Source organism: Oryzias latipes, chromosome 7 (assembly GCF_053564925.1).
Source record: "Oryzias latipes strain Hd-rR chromosome 7, Olatipes_Hd-rR_3.1".
Lineage (NCBI taxonomy): Eukaryota > Metazoa > Chordata > Actinopteri > Beloniformes > Adrianichthyidae > Oryzias > Oryzias latipes.
The window spans coordinates 10,080,774-10,102,283 of NC_136243.1; the positions used below are offsets into that span (position 1 = coordinate 10,080,774).

The 21,510-nt window shown below is 41.2% G+C and overlaps 2 protein-coding genes across 6 annotated transcripts in view; both read left to right on the plus strand.

Annotated features, from left to right (window-relative positions):
• Window positions 1-3,380, plus strand: part of hnf4a (hepatocyte nuclear factor 4, alpha) — a 35,447-nt gene extending 32,067 nt beyond the window's left edge. For all 4 annotated transcript variants that reach the window (XM_023956917.2, XM_023956919.2, XM_023956918.2 and 1 more), the window contains exons 9-10: window positions 1,949-2,068; window positions 2,417-3,380. In XM_023956917.2, coding sequence (XP_023812685.1) covers window positions 1,949-2,068; window positions 2,417-2,559 — 263 coding nt within the window. In that variant the 3' untranslated portion in view covers window positions 2,560-3,380. The remainder of the gene's footprint in view (window positions 1-1,948; window positions 2,069-2,416) is intronic.
• Window positions 3,381-6,396: 3,016 nt separating this feature from the next.
• Window positions 6,397-15,392, plus strand: ttpal (tocopherol (alpha) transfer protein-like). Of its 2 annotated transcripts, none has more exons than XM_004071011.5 (6): window positions 6,397-6,841; window positions 6,923-7,139; window positions 8,044-8,287; window positions 8,384-8,577; window positions 8,821-8,931; window positions 13,681-15,392. In XM_004071011.5, the coding sequence occupies exons 2-6, from the start codon at window positions 6,936-6,938 to the stop codon at window positions 13,957-13,959; spliced, it is 1,032 nt and encodes a 343-aa protein (XP_004071059.1). In that variant the 5' UTR covers window positions 6,397-6,841; window positions 6,923-6,935; the 3' UTR covers window positions 13,960-15,392. The 2 variants fall into 2 exon arrangements, with proteins under 2 accessions (XP_004071059.1, XP_011475919.1); XM_011477617.4 differs by having other exon boundaries at window positions 6,419-6,852.
• The last annotated feature ends 6,118 nt before the right edge of the window (window positions 15,393-21,510 follow it).

Genomic DNA, 21,510 nt, shown 5'->3' on the forward strand with positions numbered 1-21,510 from the left:
CGTACACACCGGGACGAATATTCGCCAGGCGTTATTCGCCAGCGTTTTTCGCCACGTTTTTTGTGTTCACACCCAGGCAATTTTCGCTGACGATGAGCCGAGCGAACATGCAATTTCATTCCCTGACATTAGATGGCGCTTAATGTAAACAGAAATACTCCTGTACACAAGGTGGCGCTGCGCAACTTTACGATTCTTAAAGTCGCTTTTCACTCAAAAGAAGAGAGCAAGTATTTACGCGCTTGTCAGAATAATACAAAGAAAACATGAATATTTCAAGCATCAGTAGCTCCAACTGGTACTTGGTTCGGGGATATTTTAGAATGTCCGTCATTATTTCTTCGCGGCAGTGTAGACGCTACTTGGCGTCTATCTTCTTCGCTGGTATATGTGCTCAGCAAGGCAGTTTTGTGTTTGAGCGCCCCCAAGTTGTGTTTTACTGTAACTTCAGAAGCTCCAAACACGTGTGCAAAAGCGCAATTCTCATTGGTCGAATAGATTTCGACGCGACGCGTCGGAAAAAAAAAAACGAACCCGAGGCGTTTTTTTTTTTGACGCTTTGGCGCGTGGCGTTTTTTCGCGTCGGTGTGCACACTCTCATTGGTGCCCTTTGTTTAGTCACGAGGCGTTAAACGTCGGCGAAAATCGCCGGCGAAATTCGTCCCGGTGTGAACAGGCCTTAAGACTCAGATGGAAAGCAGTCAAAGGGGATTCCTGAAAATCGATTTAAAGTCAAATTCTAAAACTCTTTTGATTTTGCTTTTACACCTATTGAGAAGAAAGAAAACTAAAGGCTTGAGTTGGTACTTGACCTTGCCTTTTGCTGAATCTATTAGAGGACAGCATAATTGGACAAATTAATAGTAATACGTCTTAAACAATGCTGCGGTCTGAAAAAACTCAAACCAAGTCTCAGATTTGTCATTCAAAATAATACCATTCTGAACAAAGGCAAACACTTGCAGTTGGTTTTGAAGCAATTAAAAAGAATGAAATTAGTGGAGCCATGTCAGTTTACCATGCAACCACTAGATGGCTTGTAAGAAAAAACAGAACAGCAGTCACTTCCAATGTAAAACAGTCCATTTTACTGCAAAAATCAAATGAATTACAATGTGTTTCCAACAGTATTTTCTCTGCCTTGCTGTTAGTTTTAATATGCGTGAAAACTACACTGAGAGAAATTTGTATTGATCTTTTGTCTTTCATTTTATATTCTAGGTAAATGTCCCTCATAACTAGGTGTATGACTTTGGCATTCACGGGTGGCAGTTTAAATCCTTTTTTTTTTTACAGGCTCTCTTGACATTTTGCATCGACCGTTAGGCTATTTTGTCTTTTGTCTGTATTTTTAAAAAAAATCAGTTTGGTGAAGTCCAAACAACAACAGCAACCAGCAGCAGTCTGCAAAACTGACTCTACATCATCACAGTACAAACCTCTGGGTCACATGACCACACACTAAGTCCATCATTTGTTCTATCCTGAGATGAGTCCATCTCCAATCATCTTTTGATCTATAGCAAAAGCATGATTATGATAATGCCGTTTTTAAAAACCAGGGTCATTTTCTACGGCATACAGTAGTTTCTGCAGAGCTGCAGGAGTTCATCAGAAATTTAGAAATTCACCTCTGAGTTGTGGAGGTAAGGTTTCTTTCCTCTCTCCGTTGCTGAAAGCTCAGAGCAGGGAGCTTGTGGCCCTCTGGGGTATTTTCTACGTCAAAATTATAATATTTTTCATTTGAATTTGAATAAAGAAATACTGAGAAATGCCAATTTTTAGCTTGATTTTCTTCATCAGAAAAATGCTACAAGAACATGGTAAAAACACCAAAAACACATCTTTCATCAGAGTGGGTCTTAGGAAATCCGAGCTAATGTCAAATTGAAGCATGGTAATTCGCTAAAACCTAATGTATTTGTTATTTTCATGCTTGGTGTCTCAGGTTCTGCTAACGAAGCTCCACATGCACCTCACCTACATCCTCATCTGGTTCAAGAGCACCTCAGCAGTAACGTCATAGTGGCCAGCAGCATGCCAACACCCATCCACAACGGTCAAATCTGTAAGTAAATAACATGAGTAGTATGAAAACACTCTCTGGTAATCAGAAACATTTATTAAATAAAGGATAGCCCCCAAAGTTCAAGACTCAGCTCCATCTACAGCTGGGAGGCCAAGCCAGGCTCGGCAAAATAATCCTTTAAATTCTTCATGGAAAATAATCAGGCTTATGTGGTCAAAGAAACCTCGTTATTCTTTCCTAACATGATTAATGCACTGAGAAATTCCACAAAAGGACTCATTCCTTATTGGAAAATTGTCCTAGAAAACGGGAAACTTCAGAGTGGTGAACTTGCTGCTGTTTCAAGCACTGCTGCTCCTAACATTTCTTCTGTGCTCTACCTTTCAGCCACTCCTGAAACCCCGATCCCGTCTCCACCTACTGCCTCCGGCTCAGAGCATTATAAAATGGCTCAGGGGGTCATAGCCACAGTGCCCAAGCAGCCCACCTCCATCCCTCAGCCAACCATCACAAAGCAAGAGGCCATTTAATAAATGTGAATTCTCATCCCGCCAGCTCATTTGTAGGTTCTACCAGGGTCTTTTCATGAAAGTAGCAAAATATACAAACTATAATTACAAGTTACCACACTTATAGCCTTTCAGGGATGTGTTTGTACATAGTATGTAGGTAAAGTTGAGCTTAAAAGCTTAAGGAAATCCAGATAAACTAGAAGCATTTCAATTTTCCTGGCATTTCTGCTGTTCATTGAGACTGAAATGTACCAGTTCACTGTTCTCAGCGCTCGATATGTTGTGACATGAGTGTCCTTCAATGAAAAAAATATAGATGACGCCAGTTTCATGTGAATGTTACAACAAGCCTTACTTTGTCACACATGAATTGTAGCTATTTTTTCTTTTTTGATGTTCAATAGGGAAAAAAAAAACAAATTGAGAGAAAGGCTGGAACGGCTTCAGCTTTTTCTTTCTCTTTTAAGTATTTTTTGAGAGAGCCTCTCTATGTCTGTGTTTTTTTTTGTAAGCACTGCTAAAAAACAGGAGAAATTCAGAGAATCACTGTAAAAACAGACACTAACATAACCGAAAGTAGCTATTTGTGCCAAGTGTGCCACTTTTTAAAAGTCACAGGAAGGCATGCTAAGGAGTTTTACCACTCACATGTTATGATGGTTTATAAAAAAATACAAATTTTACAAATATTATTGTGTTTTTTTTCCCATTTGTTTAGTATTTTTCTCAGTTAAACTCAAGAAATAAATTGTGCCTTGTGACCTATACTGCCTTACAAAATAAGGCAATGTTGTGCCTTACAATGTGAAATTCCTTAATAAATCTTACATCTATTTTTACATTGTATATTTGGAAGTTATTTGTTGTGAGCGGAGACTTCACCAAAGGACAGAACAGACTGATAAATGGAGCTGGGGGGGGGGGGGGGGGGGAGCAAGCTCCAACGTGGCAGTTTAGTCACTGATAAACTGCTATAAAATCCCTCATGATTACACAGAAACCAATTCGTTGATATAAATCTACCCGGCAACAAGGAAACACAGTAGGTAGCTCTATCTAGACTAAGCCAAAATCTGCATGTAATAAACATAGCAATAAAAAATACCGACACAACAGAAACAAACCTGAAAAAACACATTTAAGCATAAAAGTCTTTTGTTTTGAAATGGAGCATATTTGTATCTCTGACCATTGAATTTCTGGGTTGAATTTCTTGAGCTTAAGTCTCTCAAGAGCTCCAAACTAATGCAGATGTTACAAAATTATAGTGCTTTAAGAACAGGATAGTGTGGCAGACTTGGTTCCGTTGTGCAATACTTCTTTTTGTCTTGACTTGCTGTGGCAGCTTGATTCTCAAAAACAGACCAAATTGTGTGAAATCATTGCAGTTCAAGCTGCAGATTATTTAAGGGCAGTATCTCCAAACAAGATCTAATCCCGAAAAATAAAAGGTATGAAGAAAATAAAAAGATGACTCATATCAGGCTGCATCTTATTGTTCTACTATCTCATCCCATTCCTAACCCATTGAGTTCAAAATGATGTCGGTCCACCTTTTGCAGCCATATAGGAATTTTTGACCCTTCTTCCAAAAGTGCATTGGTGAGGTCACACACTGATGTTGGTGGAGAAGGCCTGGCTTTCACTTTTTGCTCTAATTCATCCCAAAGGTGATCTATGGGGTTCAGGTCAGGACTCTGTGCAGGCCAGTCAGGTTCATCCACACCAGACTCTGTCATCCATGTCTTTATGGACCTTGCTTTGTGCTCTGATGCACATTCATGTTCCCGCTCCAAACTGTTCCCACAAGGTCAGGAGCATGGAAATGTCCAAAGTGTTTTGGTTTCCTGAAGCATTCAGAGTTCCTTTCACTGGAACTAAGAGACCAAGCCCAAGTCCTGAAGGACACCCCCACACCATAATTCCTCCTCCACCAAATTTCGCTCTGGGCACAATGCAGTCAGAAATGTACCGTTCTCCTGCCAACCTCCAAACCAAAGCATGATTCATCACTCTATAGAAGGTGTTTCCCCTGTTCTAGAGTCCAGTGCAGTCCAGTGTGCTTCACACCACTGCATCCAATGCATTACACTTGGTGATGTGTTGCTTTGATGCAGCTGCTCTGTCATAGAAACCCATTCCATGAAGCTCTCTGCGTGCTGTACTTGGGCTGATCTGAGGGTCACATGAAGTTTGGAGATCTGCAGCAATTGACTGGAGAAAGTCTTTGACCTCTTTGCACCATGTGCTTCAGCATCCACTGACCCCTCTCCATATTGATAATACATTGATATTATATTTCTTGTAAAACAGGCTCCCATGCCACATTTTTGAATTGAAATATTCACCCTAAACAGTTAACCACAGAAATGATCAGAAAATCAACCAGAAATGAGAAAATTTGGATAGTAACAGCTCCTTAAGCTGGTTAACTAAAAACACAGCCTTGCCATGCAGCCAAATTAAGGTCATTTGGGTGCATGTGAAGTCAAATACACAAAGCAGATGCAATACCAGACAATTCTAACAAAATGTCCAAGTCTGACACAAATAACCAAAAGGAAATGGAGTTGGTACAAGTGGTACAAATGCCAGATCAATTTCTGGTTTTATGCTCTTATGATAAAAATATGTTTTGAACTCACCTGAAGGAGCAGAAGGACCTGTATTTTTTTCAAAGAAATTGCTATTATTCATCGGCAATATTTTTGATGGTGAGAGTAAAACCACAAAAGCCTGATAAATGTAGGATGGCACTGACCTTCCTTCAGACACTTCAGCACAGTATTGGATAAACTATGCTCAAGAAGTCAAAATTACTTGGATGTTTAAGAGCCACAAAGTGCCTAAAGCTGCATTTAAGTGTTTTAATTAGAACATTGAGTTTTTATGTACTCCTAATTTCCCTAAACATTTTAAAGCCGTTTTTTCTGCATTTAAAAAAAAAAGTAAACTATTCTCAAACCAAAGCATTTAACCCTTGTGCTATCTTAGATGACCCCACCCTTGCATTGATGTGTTCTCCCTACCATGACAAAGGTGGATAAAGGTGGAAAGATTTCATATAATCCATGGACACCAGTGAAGATCACAAATCATTGAAGAAAAAAGGTTCAGAGCACTGTATAGTGGGTCTAGATGACCCAACTCCCAATGTTAAAGTGCCTAGGATAGCACAAGGGTTAAGCCCTGCAAATTACTCTGATACTCATGATTACTGTGATTTAACACTTATTTAGTCTCACTTATTAATATTATAAAGATATTCAACTCTTTTCGAAATAAAATCGTTACATTATACCACGAACAAATATGTGATATTTTATTTTGAAAGACAAACCTGGAACATAATAGAAGCCCCTTTAACAATGTCAAGCTGTGACAGGTTTAGGGACACATTGGTAAAGCCTGCCATCTATCGTTTTGACGTGTCATTGATAAAGGTAGTTTTACTTTTAATAGTTCACGCACATAATTTGTTGCTAAATCCTGACGTCGATGTGGCCTACAAGTGAAGCACGGCTTGTGTTGTTGGTGTTACTTGAATTAACGTAACTTCTAAATACTACAAACCTTACACTGTTTAATTTCACTGTTTATGTGCACTTTTAACTATGTTTTTCTCTACATTTTACCAAGGTTATGAAAGTGGGTGAAAAATACAATACAGATGAATGTATGAATACATAGAAAAATAAACAAAAACAAACACATATTTGTATATTCTTAAATTATGGCATAAATAATAGCCATAACACTGGTGACGTGTGCATTAGCATAGCTAGTTTTCGAGGGGCATTGAACGCAACAGTGCAAACAAGGAGTCATCTAGGTGTCACGTGGTCTAAGCAGGCCAATCACAAACCGCTATCTTTTTACCCGGAAAATATTTTCTCTCAACAGGAGGCGGTTGTGATTTTTTTCATGGCAAAGTTGATTTTACATTTGCTGTGGTTGCGTTTTTTTCTCTAGTTACAACTTTCTTTCTTAAATAATATTATTTATGTTTGTGGTGGGGCGTTAATTTTGAACGCCTTTTGGGTCAGTGTTGATTCCGTCGCATTGCTTCAGGTTCAGGGTCAGGTTGTATTCTGTTCTGTTTTCTGACTCATTACTGAGACTGTGAAAATAGTAACGTTGGTATTACTAGTACATGTAAATAAAAACTGGATCTTTTGTCTTGCACCTGGTAATAAGCGCAGTGCGTTATATGGACTCGGTTTAAAAGGTAAAAACCGTGAAAGCATTGATTAATTTCCGGTGATCCAGCACGGCGCATCCGTAATAAATAACACAGCCAGTAAGTCAAAGGTGAATTTTAATGTTTAACAGTACACCTGCAGAACTGCCACCAGTTTTGACACCTGTGCTCCCTTAACAGCTTCAGGCAGTCCATGGCCGAACAGCATGAACCCCACAGTTTCAGTCCAGCAGACCTGGCAACAGCTGCAAAACACAGCTGGTTCCCCCCACCCCCTCAACCCATCTATTCCTGCACCCTGACTCCTGAACTGGAGGCCAAGGCTCGAGAGGAGCTCCAGGAGAAGCCAGAGTGGCGTCTTCGAGATGTCCAGGCGCTGAGAGACATGATTCTTAAGGTTTGACATTGTGCAAATAATTTCTGTTGGCCTATTCTTCTCAGGTTGGAGGGGTTATGTGTTAGAGTTTTGAGGAAACATAAACAAACCCATTTGTGAAGAAAAACATGCATGATAAAACATAAGTTATTGAATAGCCAATATTACCCATTCATGTTTTATAAGATAAATGTATCTACATTCAATAGAACAAGACAATAGATCTATTTTTGAAGGTAGGACATGCCTCAAAAAAACAAAAACATTTTTTTACTGTGTCCCGCAGCAGCAGTCACTGACAGCAAGGACCATAATGTTTTTGCAATGATGAACATAAGAGGAATGTGGGCGTGGTTAGCAAAAAAACTTTACTTTTGCTGATTCTTCTGAAACTCACGTCGATCTGTCCGTCATCCCCTGGCAACCAAACATAAAATGTTTGCTATGGGGATGAAACCATCAGAAAAGCTGCCCTTTTGAAAAAAGTGTGTTTGTTTCTTAAAATTTCATATTACAGGTATTTTTTTAAATTATTATTATAACTCATTTATTCTGTATACAGACAGCATTCATAACCCCTATGTAAATTGCCTTTTTATTTTTATTTTGTTTTTCTTCTTTAAAGAGTCACTGGGTCTTATAAACCCCATTTGTTTGTTCTGGTCCCATTTGAAATGAACATAGAAGCACTTCTGTTTATGCAGTTAGTCATTAAGATGGATAATCTTTCTTTTTTTTCTCCATTCCAAATAAAAACACATAATGCAAAAAAATACAAATAAAACAAACGGTTTCAACTTAAAATTACAATATAGTTCAATTTTCATAGCAGCATGCCTTTTTATGAATACTTTTCTCAGTGTTTTAGCTAACCTGAGGAGCACAGTCTTTTGTTTGCACATGTGTCTTGTGTATGGCCCATCAGGAGCAACCCAACCTGCACACGCGGCTAGATGACGCCTTCCTCCTGCGCTTCCTGCGGGCCAGGAAGTTTGACTATGACCGCGCGCTGCAGCTCCTCCTTAACTACCACGCGGGTCGCAGGGCCTGGCCAGAGGTGTTCCAGGACCTGAAGCCGTCCACAGTCAAACACGTCCTGGACCTGGGCTTTCTCACGGTCCTGCCGCGGCCAGACCCCAGTGGCAGGTACATCCTTTGTCTCCGCCCAGGTGGGTCTCTCCTTTCATCCTGAAGAATCCAGCAGTTTTTGAAGTACATTCTGAAAATCCCAGAGCACTAAATCATCTGAATGATTCTGTCTTTAGGGAAATGGAAACCAAACGATTATCCGTTTGTTGACAATGTGAGAGCCATTTATTTGACTCTAGAGAAGCTAATCCAGCCTGAGGAAACACAGGTTAACGGCATCATCATCTTGGTTGACTACACAGGAGTGGGCATGTCACAGGCGTCCAATCCAGGTCCGTTTCTTGCCAAAAAAGTTGTGAGCATCCTCCAGGTCAGTCTATGATAAATTATATTATATTTTATGTATTATGTAGTATGCAAATGCCATTTTTTATATAATTAGTGTTTTAAATGTTAAAATAAGCAATACTGTGTTTTAAAGCCTGATAAAAATGTGATTGCAAATGTAATAAAGATCAGGAATACATGCGTGCTAAATTTGAGTTGCCGTGGAATCTCTAGACCGGTTTTACCGAGTCCTTGTGTTTACAGCAGTTTCTTGTGGAATTCACAGGATGGTTTTCCAATCCGGATCAAGGCGGTCAACATCATCAACGAGCCTCTGATCTTCAAAGGCATCTTTGCCATAATCAAGCCGTTTCTGAAGGAAAAGATGGCAGAAAGGGTAAGAACTGTCCTTGTACTTTTTTCCTCCATTTTCTGGACTGTATCCTGATATTATTGTTTTAAAAATAAATGCTAAACATCTTGGTCCTTGTAAAAATCCATTTTATTTAGTCTATGTTCATTTGGAATTAAACTGTGAGTATTGAAATAAACTATAAACACTGTCCTGACATGAGATAATATAGAGAACCTATTAGAGTTAGCTAACAGGACATACAACTGGGTTCAAATACAGTTTTTGTGAATTTATTAGATTTTTATTTTTGCTGTAATGCAGGAATTGTGAGCGTCTTTTCCACTTCAAGGATTCTCCTTCTTCCCCAACACCTACTGTCACATCCGAAGTGTTATTTCTGTTTGAATTTGACACTATCGTTTGTCAGGATGCTCAAATGTGGTGAAGAGTAGAAGAGTTGGATGCATAGAAAGAGGAAAACATATATTTTTTCCGGAAATTCTGGGCTGCTTTCACATTAGTTCCCCGGACTACGGTATGTCCAAATGGGCAGAGAGTGCAAATAATGACACACACCTTCATCAGGTTTGGTTTTCTTTCACACACTTTTACTGTAATTCTGCAGTTTGGTTCACTTTGAGGTGAACCAGAACCCTCACTCAAACAGCAGATTATCTGAACCGATCAGTCCTGGTGAGAATCAAACCTGCCAATATGAATGGACCCTAGATCAGAGGTTCTTAACCTTGTTGACACCGGGGCCCATTTTTCCCTGTATAAAGTGATTTGAGGCCCTTTCAAATATTAACATGTTAATTGAAATTGATCTGTCTTGTTTGATTTGGATCTGATAATTAAATCAAGTCAGTTTCCGGTTGATCAAAGTAAAACCTTGGGGGTAAAAAATATGATACAGTGCAATCATCTCAAAGACATTTATTTTCACACATTTACAGCAAAATGCATTCATTCTATTAGTTTGAAAAGCCCATATGTTCTAGAAAAATCAGTTTAGCTGGTTTTGTGTCTCCCACTGTGCAACACAGCAGTTGGAGTAACACCCTGCCCACTCGGAGACCATGTCTCTTCTGATTGGCCGACCTGATTAATACGATTACAGCTAAAGCTCACTTTGTCCCCACTGTTTTTTTTTTAATGGCTTATTGTTCAGAGCTGGTACCTTCTGTCTTTTCTACAGTGCAGAGACAACACCTAAACAGCTGTTTCTTTAGTTTGGGTCTAAGACAAACTGCATCCACTGCTGCCAACTCTGCTGTGCTTCACAGCCGGAAAAAAACAACACCTTTCTGAGCAGCTCAGAAACCCAAAAAGTTGTGGTGCTAATCCTTCTGAGCAGCACAGTTTTTAATGCATGAAGTCTTTTGCACCCCCTCCTTGTGGCCTGCCTGGCTTACAAATCCAAGATTTTCTGACTTTAGGATATCAGTAGATTCTTTGGGAGAAATTTGCCAAATCGGAGTATGTGGGGAAGAGAAAATGATGCAACATCATACTAAAAACACTACAAACTTTTATTTTGAAATGTAGACTGTTTACAGTGGAGAAAAGAAGCGTCTGATCTCTTGATGATTTAGAAGTTGGTCCACTTAAAAATAAAAATTGAAAGTCTGTCGTCTGTAGGTTCATTTGAACAGCGAGAGATAGAAAACCACACAGAAAGGTAAAAAAAAAATCGTCTTTGAAGAATGTATATACTGTACATTGATTTGCATTTCATTGAGGAAAATAAGTATTTGATCCCTTTTGCCAGAAAGACTTAGAATTTTGTGGCAAAGCCCTTATTTGCAGCCCACAGGTCAATCTTTCCTTGTATTTACTGATCAGATTTCTGCACATATCAGGAGGAATTTGTCTCCACTCTTATTGTGTAAATTATTTCTAAATCATTCAGATTTTGTGGCTCTGAGCTTCAGCCCTCCTTAGGTTTTCTACACCAGTGTTTTTCAACCTTTTTTGAGCCAAGGCACACTTTATCATTGACAAAAATCCTGCAGCACACCAGCATTTAAAAACTGAAAAAAGGAGAAACTCTATAGTCTGTATTGATGTACAGCCCCTCTGCTATCTCAGGTGCATTTTTGTAATAATTGTGGCAGAAAAATCTGGAAGTTGCAGCTTTTTCCCCCTAATAGATGTAATAAAAGTTAAGTTCGTTTTCTGTAATAATTTTCAACTAATATGTTTGAAATTTTACCCTGGTAGTTGTTTTTCCCTCCAGTTAATTAACATGCAATTTTATGTAACTTCACAAAAAACAAATAAATTCTTTCTAAATAGTGATTCATTTTTTTTATACTTATTTCAATGTTAGTGCAAAACCAACTGTAGGTTTTTTAAACAAATGAAATGATCACAATATGTTTGATAACATTTACACAAAGAGACTAACATAACAATATTAATAACAAAATTAATAACAATATTAATGTTTTCTGTAGCTACACAAAAAGTGAATATGTTGAAATTGTATTCGTTTTTCTATTGTCTTAATCAAAAATCAAGTCTTTGAAAATTTTAACAAAAAAGTTTTATTTCTTTTTAGATAATTGAATTGTTTGAATTTAGTTTAATCGTGTCTCTAAGCTACTTCACCTTAATCCTGTTTCTTAAATATTGTTATTACTTCTTCTTAAATTTAACACATAAAATAATCCAGACGTTATTAGAAAAGTGTTTCAGTTAGAAAGATGACATGGACAAAACTCTGGGATGTTTGGCTGTTAATAAACACAAACATTGAAGGAGAACTAAAGTGTTGATCTCTGATTTAATCAAGAAGATTTAAAAACTGTTTGATGTGTTTGTTGTGGTTTCAAGAGGTTTAACAGGGAAGACTCATACGCTCAGACGCTGTCACTTTAACCCAATGCATTATGGGAGATGTAGTGAGAAAACGGTCGGAAATCGCTTCTCTGAGCTTCATTGTCTTGTTCACTTGTTCCACAAATCAACTCAAATCAACCTTTATTTATATAGCACTTTTACATCAACACATGTCACTCAAAGTGCTGTGCATAAAATACAATAAAATTTAAAATCAAGATGACAAGACAAACAGTGCTGACAAACCCCCCCCATAGTCTGATACCGGATCCCGCGGAAAGCTACACTGCAAAAGACGAGCTTTAGCTGGGATTTTTGTTGGAACTGAGCGACTTTATGAGCCAGTTAAAGACAGTTAAAGGGGCGGGACTTTTCCTAATACAGCTGTAGCTGCAGCTAAATCGCGGTACTGTCATTCTTATCAAAATGTCTTTTATAGAATCAAATAAACAGAAAGAAAAAAGTATTTTATGATTTTTCATATTCCTAACTAATCAGTTAGTCACAGATGGTTTTCTTGGTGACTGTGGTTCCAGATGCTTTGACATCATCAAATAACTCCTACTGTGTTGTTTTAGGCCGATTTCTCACTGTTCTCATGATCATGGAAACTTCACCAGGTCACATCTGGTTTGGAACCCCAGACCTTCCATGGGGCAAAAAAGTAAAAAAAAAAAAAAAAAATCAGAAAAACTGTGTCTGATTTTTAAAAAATTTATTTGTAAATTATGGTGGAAAATAAGTATTTGGTCGCCTACAAACAAGCAGGATTTTTGGCTCCCACAGACCTATAACTTCTTTTGTAAGAGGATCCTCTGCATTAATGGCACCTGTTCAAACTGGTTATCTATATAAAAGACGTCTGTCCACATCTTCAAACAGTCACAATCCAAACTCCACTATGGCCAAGACCAAATAGCTGTCTAAGGACACCAGAAATTACATTGTTGACCTGCACCAGGAAGACTGAATCTGCAAAAGGTAAGCAACTTGGTGTGAAGAAATCAACCTTGGGAGCAATTATTAGGAAATTACAGACCTCTCTCATGGTTTTAAGTGGGAGAACTTGCACAATTGATGGCTTACTCAATACTTTTTGCCCCACCATGAAGGCGAATTGATGGTCCTGTAATTCTTGAATTTTGACACAACAGCTTCTTGCTGATGGTTTTGTTGTCCATTCCAGTCTTATGCACGTCTACAATCTACTCCCTTAAGTCCACTGAAAGCTCTTTAGTCTTTCCATGTTGGAGAGTTTGGAGTCTGACTGTTGTGTGGACAGGTGTCTTCTCTACAGGTGATCACTTCCAACAGGTGTCTGTTATTCAGGTAAAAGGTTGAATAGGAGAGTTAACTCATGGCTGCTCATTCCTGGTACTCGAGATCTACCACCCTGCCTGTTTTTGCAGCTCTCCCTGCACTGCTTGCTGCTAATACCTGGACCAGGTGTGTTCATTCAATCAGAATGTGGAGACATCTGATTGAGCTAATCAGCAGCTAGCAGGTCGAACTGGTCTGTGTGAACTAGAACTCTTAATAAGGGAATCAAATACCTATTTACCTCAATGAAATACAGATAATTGATGTCAGTTCTTTAAAATCTGTAATTCTTTGTGATTTTTCTATCTCTCACAGTTCAAACAAACCTGCCATTAGGATGACTTAATTTCTTTTTAGGAGGGGGGACTTACAAAATCAGCAACAGATCAAATTTTTCATTTTCCCACAGTTTGTTAGTATGAGTCATTATTGCAAAGTACTTTACTCAAAAACTACACAAATTTGGAAAACTGGCTAAGTAGAAGGCAAAGACTCTGAGGAAACTGAATCAAGGCGTGACATCTGGGACAAATGAAGCTGCACGGCTGAAATAAGATGATTGGAAACAGCTGAGGGTGAGTGCAGCACAGATCATCTCTGACACGCCACTGTGGTCTCCTCCGACAGTACATCCTCCATGGCTCAGACCTGCGCTCTCTGCACCGTAACCTCCCAGCATCCGTCCTGCCAGAGGAATACGGCGGCACCGCCGGTCGGCTGGACATGGGCGCATGGTCCAGACTGCTGCTGGACTGCGAGGAGGAGTTCATAGTGGAGTTCTGCCAGCCCGATCCACTAGAGGGCGTCATGCTTCCAGACTCGGTGCTGTATGAAGGAGAGCAGGCCAGCGGGAGCGTGGAGGACACCTTCAGGAGTCTGCGCTCACAGCTTTACTACTGTTACTGAGGCGCGCTGCACGCTCCCACTGCTGAAGGAAGACTCAGTTTCCTCTGAAACGTGTAAAGGGCAAGTTCCCAAGATATTATGTAGATGATTTATTTTCCTAACTGGTTAGCACTTCTCTAGTAGAGTCCTCTTTAGTTTACACACAGCCCAGTATTCGATTGTCATCCAAGGGAGCCCTGTTTCCGGTATACAATCAGCTGTTATCGTTGGTCTGGTCTTACATTGTTCAGAAGCTTTTTGTGCCTGCAATTCAATGCAACAGGTATCACCTGCTGCTGCAAAAAGCTAAAAAGAAACTCCTCCTGATTTCTATTGAATTATAAAACATCAGCTGGGGCCTTACAGCGCTGCCAAAGCTGTGAAAACATCTGTAGGTGCCCTACTTGTTAAGTGCTAGAACCTGCTGAAAGTTAATTTTAGCTTCTGCTGAGCTTTTTTGCCTGGATGGAAAATTGTCCTCTTTTCTGTGAAGTGGACTCTTAAATGCTCGTTGTTATCAGCAGGGTTAATTACAGCAAAAAAAAAAAAAAAAGGCCTTTTGGCGATGAATAAATGCTCATCTGAACCCTTTCAGATCATCATTGATGTGAACAAAACAAAGTTTGTACAGCTAATATTTCCTGTTGTCTTCTTCCGGTCACTATTTTCCATTTGAGCTCAGATGTGGCTTTCATCCAAAAACTTTTTTTTTTAACTTAACATGAAAAACATTGCCTTTAACTGTCTGAATTATGTTAGAGTGGTGTGCGTTAAAGCAGTTCTGATGTTCTCAGCAGTGCTGCTGTTCTGTGAGGAAGAACATTGGTTAGAAACTGGACGAAAGTGTGGTCGAAAATCACGTCGAACCAACTGTTTAAGAGCCTTTATTTAGTCCAACTTTTTTATAGCTTAAATCTTTCAGTCTGATTATTTTAGGCATTCAGCCTTATGATGTATGTTTTGTTTTTGTGCGTTTTGTATTAATATTTTTACATGTTTGCATGTTTTTCATTAATTACTGACTTTAATCGTTTGGTTTGCCAAACAGGCCATTTTTATCATGTGCAATACTGTTGCATCTGTCTTGTTGCTGAAGCCCAAAGCTTTTTATTTTGGTCTTTTTGTATTATTTGTAGCACGTCTGTGACTGTAGGATGTATTTTGTTGTGTTTGATCAAAACAGTAAAGTTTAGCTTCAATACACTAAAGTACTGTTTTGCGTGTGTGCTGTGGGCGCTGCGGTTGGTGCAGGATGGGCTACGCCCCCCGAGCCTAGTGGGACCTCGTGGCTATTTTCCCATTATCACATCTGTTTAAGCTGAGTTCCAAAAGCGGGGTCATAAATCCCCAAAGACGACAAAAACAAAGAGCTGACAGAAAGACACAGATGTCGATATTTGGTTTATGATGTGAAAGTTATGGACTGAGAAAGTAATAAATGAGAAACAAAGCGGTCTCTGCTTAATGTTTCCTGATTTATAACAGCAGCCTGCACCTTTATTTATTCAGGACAAGACTTATAGAGTTTGTTGTTTTCCAACAAACCCATTTAATCTTTATTAGAGCAGTTTTTCCTTCAAAGAACATCCACCTGGAAAAGTTCCCTTTTATTGATGCATCTGCAAGGTAAAGTGTATATTTTCAGGTTTTGATGAAATGTTTTGTCATTGCTAAACAAAAGCTGTCAATCGTTTAAATGTTACAGGTTAAACAAGGACAATTGGTACAGAGAATAGAATACAGGTAGTGTAAAAAAATCTTTAAGTTCATGTTGTGTTGGACTTTCTTTGAAATACTATCATGTCGTTAAGTTTGATGGTAGGTGACCCCAAATTCTATTTCCTGTTACTTTGTTCTCTTTGTGGAGACATAAACTTGTCAACAGTCACTTTGCACAGAAGAAAAAAATGATTTCAGTGTCACCTTCAGAATAAAATACATTATAGTAAATGTATTTTATTCTTGTTTTATTTATTTTGCAGTGAACATTTGTTGTCTTGATCAGGATTGGCTTCACAACCACAGCTGTGAATAGGAAATGTTCAAGGTTACAAAAGAATAAATAATAAAAAAGTGCAATGATAGAACGTTTTTAACCACAGCAAAACAGTTTGTTATATTAAAAAAAAATGCTTGGAAAAGTGATTAGGAAAGGTTCAAGAAATTATACAAAAGCTAATGAAAAAAAGTAAACCTTACTGCTCAAGTGAAGTAAATTAAAGAATCTAAAATCTTAGGTAGGTTCAATAATACGACATTTCACGGAGGACATTAGAAATGGTATCACTCGCTCGGGGGGGGGGGGGGGCCAGCGGCGCTGGATGGGCTTCCCATCTGCACCTGGGGCTGGGATCGGCCCTTCCCTGGCTCTGGGGCGGGACGGGACAACCCTCTTGGGGCCCCCGGTCGCTCTGGGTGTCATCCGCTTCGGCTGCGGGGTCTGGGGGGGAGTGGGGTAGGGGGTCTTGTCGGCCTTGTCCTGTGGGGGGGCATTCTGGGGGAGGGGGGGGGCACTATTGGTACGGGGCAGGGGGGGTTGACGGGTCGGGGTCTCCGCTGAGGCCATCGGCGGTTTCCCCGGCCGGTTGGCTGCCTCGGTCCCGTCGAGGCCTGACCAGAGCTCTTTTAGGGCCGGCGTTTGGGGGTGGGGGCCTGGGCTTGCTCCGGGGGGGGGCGGCGCTTTCTGGCTCCTCTCTCTCTGTTGTGGGGGGGGTGGTGCTGGGCCTGGGGTGTCGGCGCCTCCGGGGGTGGGGCCCCTGGGCTGGGTGGGCCTGGCCCCCTTGCTGGGGGGGCGGGCGGGGGACAGCTGTTTGACCACCGGGGGACAGTCTATCAGCTGTCCCCAACTTACCCCCTTCCTCATATAACCTCATAATAGGGTGAGGGGGTGGGGGGCTTAGCCTGCGATGAGCCTTGGGGGGGGGGGGGGGGGTTACTAGGCAGTGGCCCCCCTCCTATGGTTGCCGTATGGAGTGGGCCCCCCCTCTTTCGGTTTTATTTGCACCTTAGACATGTAGGGCCCTTGGTAGGGGGGGTGCTTGGACATCACTGCCAGCAAGCAGCGGATGTCCTCCTAGCACCCTACCCGCCAATTTTAACCGCACCTTAGACATTTAGGGCCCCTTGGTGGGGAGGGTGAGGGGACGTCACTGTGAGTAATCAGGAGATGTCCCCTTAGTGCCCTACCCGCCAATTTTAACTGCACCCCCCTTAGTACACACACCCCTCCCCCCTCAATATATACATCCCAACATAAACACACACACACACCCTCTCAAACACACACCCACGCACACACATTTTGCAAGGAAGGTGGGACCTGGGTCCATCTGTCCCCTGCCTCTTCCCTGGTGGGGGGTACGGGCCCCTTTGCAACGGCGGCCGTGTCCCCGGGGTGCCGGCTTCCTGGGCCCGGCGGTGCTCTCTCCGCACGGTGGGGGGGTTCACATTACATCTGAGCCGGGGGTGTCTGGTCCCTGGGGGGTGGGTTCTGGTCCTCGCTCCTGAGTGCTGGGCCCCGCCAAATTTCCAACTGTGGCCGAGCCTGGTCGGGCCATATTTACAACACCCCTTGTGGGCCCTCTTTTTTCCCCGGGGTTCCCCCCTCCTGGGCGGGGGCGGCGGGCCCCTGCCTCGCTCCTCCCTGGACCAACCGTGGGCCGGGCGGATGGCTGCCTGGAGTGCGGAGCGGGTCTCCCTTGGGGGGTCCTGGCTCGTATCTGGGGTTGGGGCGGGGGGATGCCCGGAACTCCTGGGTGGTGGTGGGGTGCTCGTTTGGGGCTGTGGGCGTCCTTCTCCGGTGGGGCCCTGCGTTGGGTTCTCCCGGCGCGGCGGGGGGGCTGCTCTCCTGGTTGGGCTGGGGCGGCGCTCTCTTTCCCTCCGTGCCTCCCTGGCCTCTGGCTCTGGGGGCCTTGCGGCGGCCCTGCTGGCCCTGGCCTGGGTGGCGGGCTTGGTCGCCCGGGCGGCGGTTGTTCCCTGCCGGTTCCCGTGTGGCGTTGGGGGGATTCCGGCTGCCGCTGCTGCTGCGGTGGGGGTCTTGGGGTGGGGATGGCTGGGCACTCTCCCTCCTTCTTTTCACGTTCCACCACCCATTTTATAAGAACATAAACACTCACCTGAGCACTGGTGTTAGCTCACCTTTGCACTAATAGTTTGCATGACTGAATGACTGAAATATTTCACACTAGTTGGTTTTAAGGCATAAGTATGCGTGTGAACACTATCTGTTTTGTGTACATGTCGACAGGTGGACATTTTTGCAGCTAGCAGGTGTGTTTAATACATTTCAGTGTGTGTGTGGACAGGCTCCGCCCCTTTTTTTTGTTTGTTTTTTTGTTTTTTACTACATTTGAACCTTACCATAATGATTAACAACAAGTAAACTTGTTGCTTTATGCTGCTTCATGGTCTTACCCCCTTTCCCCTCCTATTATCACCCCCTACCCCCCCTATCTCTAACGTCCCTCTCTCTTCTTCCCCTCTTTCCTTTTCCGTCCGGTCCAACACCAAAGATTTTCAGACATGATTGAAATTAATAAAGTTTGGCCTCAATTACAAAAGGGGTTTATTCAGACATACTTTTGGTTTGTCTGAAGATTAATAACCCCTCTTGTTAAAGTAAAATATGTCCAACACAAGAGGCCCTCAGCTCTCATCTGTCTGCCCAGCTGTTGGACAGGACAAGTAAAAAAAAAAAAAAAAAAAAAAAAATACAGAAATGGTATCACTCAGAATCCAAAAGGTGTGAAACAGAAGCAGTCACAGCATCCAAAGCTGACCTCTGACTGCATTAAGCGAATGTAACTTTACTATTACATTTAGAAACTCCATCACTATAGGAACAAAATAAGAAAACACTTTCAGTCCTCACCTTTCATGGGATTTTTGTTTTGAGACGTGACATTTCATTTTTTGATTTAAAGTAAACACTCCTATATTGCCACATCCTTATGAAGATTGCAACCAATTGTTCAAAAACACAGAAATCTGATTTTACGCCAACAATAAATGTATTTACATAAGATTTTTTTTAAATCCCTTTTTCTATTTTTAACAGCTGTAAAGCGAGGGGACAGTTGCTTTGATCTGTCTTTATGTCAGCCCCCCCCCCCCCCCCCCCCCCCCCCAACCAACAACTTCCACTGTCCAATCCAACAAAGGGAAGACCTTCTGGGTGATAAGAGGAAGGAAAAAAAGCAGGAAGGAGGGATCAATGAGATGAAGAAAACATGCAGACCAACACTATTACACAACACATTGGGAAGCTGTGGTGCAGAGGTAGAGTGGTCCACTTCTGGTTCAGTTCCCACCTTTCCAGCCCATGTGTCCTTGGGCAAGACCGTGGTGGTTTTAGGTTGGCACCAGTGTAAAACGCTGGCGTCGCCACCAGTGTGTGAATGGGTAAATGAAACTGTGACTAAAGCACTTTGGGACTGTTTAAGTATGTGCCATTAACCAACACAATTCCACAACACACCTAAGGCCCAGACCAAAGCCTGTAAGGCCCTTTATTAAAGACCCAGTTTTAATAAAGAAAAAACACTCCTGATTAAATAAAAATGAAACACAAAAGCAATTTATAGAAAACAAAAGATACTCTTGTGCAGCATCTCAACCTGAACCCACTCCATCCCTTGCCGGCACACAGGCATGCAGTGTTTCTTCTTGCAGATTCATGCTGCTCTTCGGCCACATGTTGATGAGCATAATGAGAGCAGCGTGGGAGTTCTCTGTTTTGCTCAAGGACTCTTCAGCATTTAGAAGGGATGGAACTGGAGGACAATCGCTGAAGCGCACAGTGGATTTAAGCAGCATAAACATCTATGAAGGCACCATGAATGAAGACAAACAGTGAGAAAGCACAAAAGAGTCATATATCAAATGGCTTTCTCACATCAAAATGTGACAACAGCTCAATAAAATGCTCCAGATGTGGTGCAATGCCTAAATGACAGCCGCACCAAACAAAACAAAAAAATTCATCTCGGCTTTCACCTGTATTCATGCAGAAAAACGAGATGCAGGGAGTGTTACCACCAACCTTTATAAGCTAGTTATTTTAATCCCAATGATTGTATATTTTTAATTAAAAGAATTAGGTCAGTTCCTTTTTTTCTTGACATTTCAATTAGAAACACTCATTTTGATTGGCAGCAGGAAAAGCAGGACAGAGTTTGTAACTCTGCACTGTGCAAGTATGTGGAATTGCTCAAGATTACAATAGATTTTCCTTTAGCTCTGCAGCTTTCTGTTCTTCTTTAAAGTGACAGTCATGGATCTTTTTAACCACACTGATTTTTGTTTGCTATCTTGTGCAAAATTGATTTAAGTCCTTACTCTTTCCACTTTTGACAAAAGTCTGTTGTTTCTATGGTTACTGGGTATTTACATGGAAAACTTCCTCAATAAAAAAATACCAAAATGTGACTTTTATTTGCTTATTGGTTAAATACATTAAAATATTGTTTTTCTCTGATTTTTTTATGTTAAAATAATAAAATAAAATGAAACATAATAAATATGTATTTTTAGTGTGCATAGAAACAGGCTCAGAGTTATATAACAACAGAACTTCCTATGCTTAACAGTGAAGTCTCTGTGCTTGCCTGGTCTCCACTGTCTCCAGATCTTAAAACCACTGGAGCAGCTTTGATAGGCTTCATCAATGGAGTGTTCCATCCATCCATCCATCTTTGCTTTGTCCTGTCCCAGGGGTTGCTGCTAAAGAAAGGAGCCCCCTGGAGCTGGATTCTGCGTCCTTTAATGCTAAAAGATCTATATTGTTCAGTTTCTTATTGAACAAAACCCATTGAGAGCTGCCAAGTCCCACTTTACCATTCAGAAAAATACATTTTTTTCACACGCAGCAGCACATTGAAGTTCCTTTCAAAATAAAACCCACCCTGTGTCAAATAAGATGCTCCTGCTGCGGATTTACAAATACTTAAAATGCAATAAAGTCGGGTCAAACATCACATTTTCCATCATCTTTTGTTCTACTTTTACTATCGTATGTAAGCATGACAACATTGGAATAGAATCCCTTTTTTAAACCTATAAATATGTGCAACTGTGTAAGAGTTGTGCCTTTGAACAGCAGCTACTGTTGTGCAGAAGATGAGAATAATATCTGCTTTTGGTGTATTTGAAACAGCTGAGCAGAAGCAGGGCTACAGGGCCACCCCACACACACAGCTAAGAGACTGTCTTTTTCATGAGTTCTTTAGGCACTAGCACCCCAGATAAAAGAATGTCTTTTTAATGACGATAACAATAATAAAACTGTTTGAGATATGCGTGGCCTTCCACTATGCTCTCATTTGTCACCCTACCAAAGACTTCTACCCCCAAAATAATATAAAATGTTCTAGGTCCACAAGTGCAGCAGAGACAGTAGATTAAGCCTTTAGCTCATTTATCTGACATGCTAGAAATCTAAGCATGATAGACTATAGTCTTGAAACAAAATAACCATTATTTATACCATGGTCTGGGTAAATACCCTTTATTTCTTCAAATCTTCAATGCTTTCCTTCAAAGCCAAAGAGCTGGAGGTTGCAGACCCCTGCCCTG

What these genes read in the sequence shown, in the direction of transcription:
- ttpal (XM_004071011.5), top strand. Translation starts at nt 6,936, where the DNA reads ATGGCCGAACAGCATGAACCCCACAGTTTCAGTCCAGCAGACCTGGCA. An exon ending in CATCCTTTGTCTCCGCCCAG is followed by an intron (nt 8,288 to 8,383) that starts GTGGGTCTCTCC and finishes TTCTGTCTTTAG; the next exon opens with GGAAATGGAAACCAAACGAT. An exon ending in AAGTTGTGAGCATCCTCCAG is followed by an intron (nt 8,578 to 8,820) that starts GTCAGTCTATGA and finishes TGGAATTCACAG; the next exon opens with GATGGTTTTCCAATCCGGAT.